The sequence below is a fragment of the Tupaia chinensis genome, unplaced genomic scaffold, assembly GCF_000334495.1.
Source record: "Tupaia chinensis unplaced genomic scaffold, TupChi_1.0 Scaffold142716_1, whole genome shotgun sequence".
NCBI classification, from domain to species: Eukaryota; Metazoa; Chordata; class Mammalia; order Scandentia; family Tupaiidae; genus Tupaia; species Tupaia belangeri.
Genome location: NW_006202562.1, coordinates 382,129 through 382,471, shown reverse-complemented (window position 1 = coordinate 382,471; position 343 = coordinate 382,129). Strand labels below are relative to the sequence as shown.

The following is a 343-nucleotide window of genomic DNA, read 5'->3' as shown; positions in this document are numbered from 1 at the left end:
GGGGGAGTTTTTCCAACGGTCCCTGAGCCACCAAAAGAAGCTGCTGCCGCTGGTCAGCGACGAGGCCTTCATCAGAGACGTGGCCAAGGTCAAGCAGGTAGGCCCAGCCCGCCTCCTCCTCAGGTCAGGGCTCCTGCGTGCACCCACTGGCCCTACTGTGGGGACTTGGCAAAGGACCCTGGGGGGCCATGGGGTTCCACCACTCCACTCAGCTCTCCAGGTGAGGATTTTGATTAGCCTCGGCCCACACAGCAGGCAGACGGGAGAGTGCAGACCCCCAGGCCAGCCCTGACCCCGTCGTGACCTGCCCTCCTGGCAGCTGCTCTGGAGGGAGCCTCTGGGG

General features: G+C 65.0%; 1 protein-coding gene across 1 annotated transcript in view; it reads left to right on the top strand.

Moving 5' to 3' along the window:
- Positions 1-343, top strand: part of PYGB (glycogen phosphorylase B) — a 66,154-nt gene that overhangs the window by 49,997 nt on the left and 15,814 nt on the right. The window contains exon 14 of the mRNA XM_027766354.1: positions 38-97. Within this exon, the coding sequence (XP_027622155.1) occupies positions 38-97 (60 nt within the window). The remainder of the gene's footprint in view (positions 1-37; positions 98-343) is intronic.